Raw genomic sequence first — 6,632 nt, forward strand, 5'->3', positions numbered from 1 at the left:
GAATGGTTAGGGTCGATCCATTTATCCGCTAAATCTATCCGTAAATTTGTTCTAACGGACTTGTAGGGTCGCTCCAAAAATATAAATGGATCAAACGGATCAAACCATTAGAACCTAAGGTTCAAGGGGTTCGACCCAAAATAACTTCACATGTATAAATGTTTCAAAAAATTGTATAAAGTTGCTTCGCTATATAATAATTATTTTCTACAAAATTCAACTAATTTTAACAAGTTTTCATAGTGTGAACGCGAGTTTAAAAATTTTGGGTCCGAGTTTTACATGTAATTGGAATTTCTGGGTCTTAGCAACGCATCGTGGGCCCCACATGTATAAAGGGCTCAAAATTTACACAAAGTTGCTTCTCTGTGCAATAAATTATCCCACCAAAATTCAACTAATTTTAAAAAGTTTTCATAGTGTGAACACGAGTTTAAAAATTTTGGGTCCGAGTTTTACATGTAACTGGAATTTCTGGGTCTTAGCAACGCATCGTGGGCCCCAAATGTATAAAGAGCTCAAAATTTACACAAAGTTGCTTCTCTGTGCAATAAATTATCCCACCAAAATTCGGCTGAATTCGATAAGTTTTTATAGTGTGAACGTGAGTTTAAAAATTTGGGTCCGAGTTTTACACATATAACTAGAATTTTTAGTCCTAGTAATGCATCGTGGGCCCCACTTGTATAAAGGGCTCAAATTTATACAAAGTTGCTTCTCTGTGCAATAAATTATCCCACCAAAATTCAACTGAATTCGATAAGTTTTTATAGTGTGAATGTGAGTTTAAAAATTTTGGGTCCGAGTTTTACCCACATGTAATAAGAGTAGCCGATCCATTTAGATATCTATGGATAACCTATTGATATAATGGACTCACGGTGAATCGACCCTATTAAACCATATATCAACGAACTCACTTAAAACGGTTTAGGTTCAATCCATATCCTAACCATTCCCATCCTGACCTAACCTAGGATAGGGAGAGGGAGGCCCGGCGAAACGCCGGTCATGTTACAGGCCGAGCTGGCAACAAATATGGTGAACTTCCTTCCTTATACCGTGACTAATAATCACTTATTAACTCACCAGGATGGCAGTTCGCCGTCGTCCTCCCCATTAAATATGCAGGCTCGATGAGAGAAATGAATCACACGTACGTACGCACGGTGGACTCTTGGCGCGATCTGATTCTGATCTGATGGGGTCACCGTACATGCTGAAGAAACTGGTAAGCCAAAACTCTCACATTAAAACCCTCTTAGATCCATGGCCACTGCCTCGTCGATCAACGTCGCCGGCTGACGTACTGCGCAGTAACACATCCCTGATCCATTCCCCTCCATCCGCTAGCTGCGTATGCAGGATTGCTTACCCTATTGCAGGTCGGACAATCCATGCGGCGTGGTCGGCGCATGCCCGTACATTTCAGCAGCAGCCGCCGGCGCCGGCGCCCTCGCCGCCCACCCTCTCCCGTTCGGCCACATGGTACGTAATACACTATACGGTACAGTATTACCGTACACTCTTATTTACCATGTACGCCGGTAATACTGTGCACAGGCCTGTCCCGCCGCCTGCCACTCGGAGAGAACATGCGCGGGCACTAATTGGTGGCCACGGCGACGCCGGATCCTCCACGGGAAGTGGCTGAAGCACATCTTGTGCTCCGCCGGCGGTCGCAGCAAGGCCGAGCGCCGACGACATGTCTGCAGCACTTCGCCGGACGCACACAGAGGATGCTACTTCAGCCCCTCCCCGTCGACGGGGTGGGCATCGGCGCATGGCGGCGGCGGCGGCGGCAGCTGGTACGCCTCCGGCTCCGGCGTGGGCAGAATGGTGCAGGTGCCGGCCATCGATGCTGCCCCCGTTTGTATCGCCGCAGGCGGCATATCTTTTGATGGGATGATCTGCGTCAGCAAAACCAACTTCACCAGCATGGTTGTGATGTCCGGTTTCGGTGTCCTCTTCCTGGCTTATCTGGTGTTCAATTTGTTCCTCAGTTTGAATTAACTACACCTACGGTTATTGGTAAATCAGAGGGCTCTGAGATGCCGAATTAAATGTTAGCACCAGATCCACGAAATTTCAGTAATGTCACCTATAAGAGCATCAAGATTAATAAAGAAGTACTGCTCCACACTATATTTTCGTTGATCCATATATGTGTCTATGTTGCTAACACTAGTGCAGAAACGATTATCCCGGCCAACTCATCACTGCCGATTTGGCGTGAGCGAGTAGGGATTGCCAATCCCAACCGGTTCATAGTGCTGGAGGGAATTTTCCCACCCAAGCAGTCAAGAACCAGTAGTGACGCTCAATATTTCTGTCGGTCCAAGAACTGAACTGACCGCACAAGGAGACCAAGACTTACTTTGGAAGAGCTGCGACAAACCTATACTCGAACTCTGACTAGACTTGATCGAAGACTACCAAGGGATTAATATATGAACGAGTCCCCCCAATTACGATTTACGAGGGGACCTAGTGATACCAATCTATGGCCCCCAAGAGAGAAGGAAAAACATTTCAACAGAATACTGAATAATCCACAATAGAGCCAAGCGAATCCAAGACAATCCTCAAGATTTCGACTGAGCCTCGACGAGATAAAACTCTCAATCCATCTAGAGAGCCCGAAATTCTCGACTCCCAGCTAGCCGACCACCATCTCGTCCGGATCCCTAACAAGGCTAGTCGATAGGTCTTGGATCAATACATACCATATTGTACTCCTACTCTTCATATGTCAGTAAAGCAACATGCCATCCAACTTGACATGACTTAGAGTTATTTCTCTAAATAGGGCTCGAACCTATATAAAAATGCTCCTGCGTTTGATTGGCATCCTCATCAGGAGAGGCGACATGTAGACAACACTCAGATATATAAGGCTCTTAATTTTTATCGACGACACATTGTAACTACCCTATAAATTTCAAAACTTACAACCTAAATTGTAATAACAACATTCTAATTTTTCTAATACACACTATATAAGAGAACAAAGATTTAAAGTAATTGATTACCTATTTGGAAGATGAGATAGGAGAGATAAAAGCATACTTTTATATATACTAGATGACGCGCCGCGTTTTGCTGCGGAATATATGGATGAATAATGTTAAATGTTGTAGAAATGATGGATGAATATGGGTTACATTATTGTGTAAATGATGAGGATGTTGATTTAGCACGCTAGTACGTTGATTTTTGGAATATAATAAATTTTAAATACAATTACTAAGAAAAATATGTAGCGTAAATCTGAAAACTACTGTAGGATCTAAAAATGCGCATATGAGATTTATTCAAGTCACGCTGAGTTATTTTACTCCTTGATTTAATTATGAGTAAAAATTTTACCAAGTTGACATGGACAAATCTCATACGTTTTATTTGTATGTTATAGTTTTCAAATTTGCACTACATATAGGATTTACACTTTGCACTACATATTTTGTTCTAATTACTATGCTTGCGCGTTGAGTTTTAAATTCTTAGCGTGGGTCATGCTTGTATATTAAACTTTATGAGTACTAATTTGTTTGCGTGTAAAGTTTTAGAGCTTAGGAGATTGTAACTATGTATAGAAGGTATAGATAAGAGAGATAGCAATTACATTGGAAAAAGCAATTGAAATCATGCCGGAAAGCCTCCCCGTCCGGTGCCCGATGGGGAAAAAAAATTGGGCGCCCCATGCCACCCACGCCTCGCACGCCCCCTCCACGTGCCCCCACCACGCGTGCCCATTGCAACAGCCGTCCGAATATAATGGGAATGCCCTATTAAGGGGGGTATGTTTTATTTTTTTGTTCCACCAACAATGTTTCAACTAGTGTACTCGTGATGTTTCCTTATGTATGGATCAAATGTTGCAATGGATTTTTGATACTGTTTAATAATTTCATCTTGATGGACACGTGATTTGTTGATGTACACGAGTTTTAAGTGTTACAATGACTTTAAATCGTTTGTTTGCATACGTTGAACCATTTTTTTTCATCTGGTGATCTAACCGTGTTTACTTTTTTTTTAAGAATTGAAACATTTTTTCACTATTTGCTAAAACATTGTTTTAATATAGGGTGAAACAACACCTGATTTTTTGGAAACCGTTGTTTTTTTCATCTAGTGATAGATCTGACCATGCTTACTTTTTTTTAAGAATTAAAACATTCTTTCGCTATTTGCTAAAACATTGTTTTAATATAGGGTGAAACAATGCCCGATTTTTTGGAAACCGTTGTTTCATACGTTGTAGCAAAATGTTTCATAAGGTGATTTGTTTGTGTTTCAGCTTTTTAAAAGATTGAAACATTTTTTATCTATTTAGTGAAATATTTTCGATCTACCTGGTGAAACAGCACCCAATTATTGAAAAAAAAAAGTCGGGCATCCGATTTTTGAAAAAAAAAAATCGGCCGCTCAATTTGTAGGCGCCTCCAAATCATGCCGGTGCCATATTTATAGGCAAGCTGATTCTAATTATGTATGGGTGAGTCAAGAAAAAAAAATAGCAACTGTGAGAATTAACAAAGTAGATATGTAAATTACATATGGATGTAGCTAGAGAGATTAATTGATAGAACGATATTGATCAGTTTGCATATATCGATGGATTTAATGATCATTTAAAGAGATGGAAAAACGTCTGCAATATGGTGACGATGGTGTTGAACAAGGTGATGACGGCGAATGTGGTGGCCAAGCAGAAACCGAAAATCGCCCACGGGCTGTTGAGGTAGTCCCGGCGGAATTTGGCCTTGTATTTTGGCCACTTGCGGCGGCAGAAGGCGTCGACGTCGCGGTACACCGGCGCCAGGTAGTGGTCGTCGTAGTTGATGTAGGAGCTGAGGCGGAGCTGGTTGAAGAACTTGGCGGCCTCCTCCTCGTTGGCCAGCTTGTTCTCCATCACGTCCGCCCTGTCCAGGATCACCACGTCCTCCGCCGTGTTGATCAGGTAGTCCATGAGCACCACGTAGCTGGTCAGGTGCTTCTCCGCCACCGCCGCCTCGCCGCGGCACTGCTCGAAGGCGACGAGGTTCATGTACCTGGTGCAGGTGGAGTCCTCGATGGCGACGCGAGGGATCTGGAAGACGCCGGTGTCCCTGCAGAACGTGACGTCGAGGACGTTGGTCGTCTCCGGCTTGCGCACGAACTTCACCCCGTGCAGGGTCAGCTCCTTGGCGCAGCGGATCGTCCTTGGCAGCTTGCCGCCGCAGTCAGCCTGCACCGGCGCCGGCAGGTGATCGGGTGGCGGCATCACGAAGGTGGAGTGGTACAGGTGGAGCAGGTGATCGATGGCGTCCTCGGTGGCCGTCGTCGTCACGGGCTGTCTCCCTTCCTTCTCGCTGAAGTAGGAGGTGATGATGGTCGTCAGCGACGGCTTGGGGCGCGCCGACGGCGGGCGGTTGGGGTCGTGAGAGTAGGCGTCGTAGAGCGCGAGGAGGACGAAGTAGGGGATCTGGTTCTCGAGCATGAGCAGGTCGGTGTGCAGCAGCGGGAGGTTCCAGCCGACGTCGAACACGGGATCCGTGGTGCCGCAGAACCACTGGATGAAGAGCTGGAGCACGAAGCAGCCGTCGAGGAGGAGCATCTCGACGAACGATGACGACGACTTGTGGTCGTCCCCGTCGTCGACGACGGGGCTTTCGAAGTAGCACGCGCGCGCTCGCGCCTCGAGCTTGCGCACCCTGCCGACGCAGTCCTGCAGCAGGCCGTCGCGGCGGCCGCTGCCGTCGTCGTCGTCGTGCTGGTCCTGGAGGAACCGGAGGAGGTAGAGGCGCTTCCGGTCCTCCATGGCGCGGAGGTGGCCCTTGTTCCGGTGGTACGGGCCGATGGAGACCAGCCTCGGCTCGTAGTGCTTGTTGTCCACGCTGTCGCGGACGCTAGCCGGGACACGGTAGATGGAGTAGCCGTCCAGCCTCGCCGGCCGGCTCAGCTGCTCCAGCATCTTCTCGATGTTCACACGCACCGTGTCCGTCTTCGTCGTCGTCGTCAATCTCCTCTGATCAGATCACCACAATGAACAGGATGGCACCAATTAATTAGTACAACCATATCGATCGTTAGCATCAATCCATCTGCTAGCAACATTAATCAAAGCGATCCAGGGGGGGCAAAATTAATGATCAAGGAGAAATTAAACAACTAGCTTATTGCAAGAATTTTACCATTGTTACTTTTTCCACTGGTCGATCCACCGGCCGGCCGGTACGTACTGTCACTATCTCTCAGCTACTGCGTATTCACCAGATCGAGTGAGGACACCAAAGAAAGCAGATGGCAACATTAGCAGGCTAGCAACTAGATATAGCCGATCTTCTGCACAGCTCGCAGCTCGCCTCTTGCAGTGTACGTAGTAGCAGATTGCAAGTTAAAAGACCACACTGCTCGATCTTCCGCATACGTACTGAACAGATGATTATTTTACGGATTGTGTATTCATCTTGTTCATTTATATAAGGAGTATCTTAATTAAGAGTAACGCTGACCATTAAATTTCTCCCAAACTATACATTTAGATTTTTGAATCGCTATAAATTTAAAATGGATATTATATAAATGTACTTGGAAGAACAAATAGTATGGCATATTACTGTTTTGTACTACTACTTTGTAGTTGT

At 45.6% G+C, this 6,632-nt stretch overlaps 2 protein-coding genes across 2 annotated transcripts; one reads left to right on the plus strand and one right to left on the minus strand.

The window, feature by feature from the left end:
* Window positions 1–1,175: 1,175 nt before the first annotated feature.
* Window positions 1,176–2,094, plus strand: LOC127760829 (uncharacterized). The gene is made up of 3 exons (XM_052285132.1): window positions 1,176–1,231; window positions 1,354–1,488; window positions 1,564–2,094. Exons 1-3 carry the CDS (start codon window positions 1,202–1,204, stop codon window positions 2,011–2,013), a joined length of 615 nt encoding a protein of 204 aa, XP_052141092.1. The 5' UTR covers window positions 1,176–1,201; the 3' UTR covers window positions 2,014–2,094.
* Window positions 2,095–4,527: 2,433 nt separating this feature from the next.
* Window positions 4,528–6,266, minus strand: LOC127759972 (UPF0481 protein At3g47200-like). Its single transcript, XM_052284182.1, has 2 exons — window positions 6,180–6,266; window positions 4,528–6,013 (listed from the first exon to the last, which is right to left on the minus strand). Exons 1-2 carry the CDS (start codon window positions 6,180–6,182, stop codon window positions 4,634–4,636), a joined length of 1,383 nt encoding a protein of 460 aa, XP_052140142.1. The 5' UTR covers window positions 6,183–6,266; the 3' UTR covers window positions 4,528–4,633.
* Window positions 6,267–6,632: the final 366 nt, after the last annotated feature.

This window comes from Oryza glaberrima, chromosome 1, assembly GCF_000147395.1.
Source record: "Oryza glaberrima chromosome 1, OglaRS2, whole genome shotgun sequence".
Lineage (NCBI taxonomy): Eukaryota > Viridiplantae > Streptophyta > Magnoliopsida > Poales > Poaceae > Oryza > Oryza glaberrima.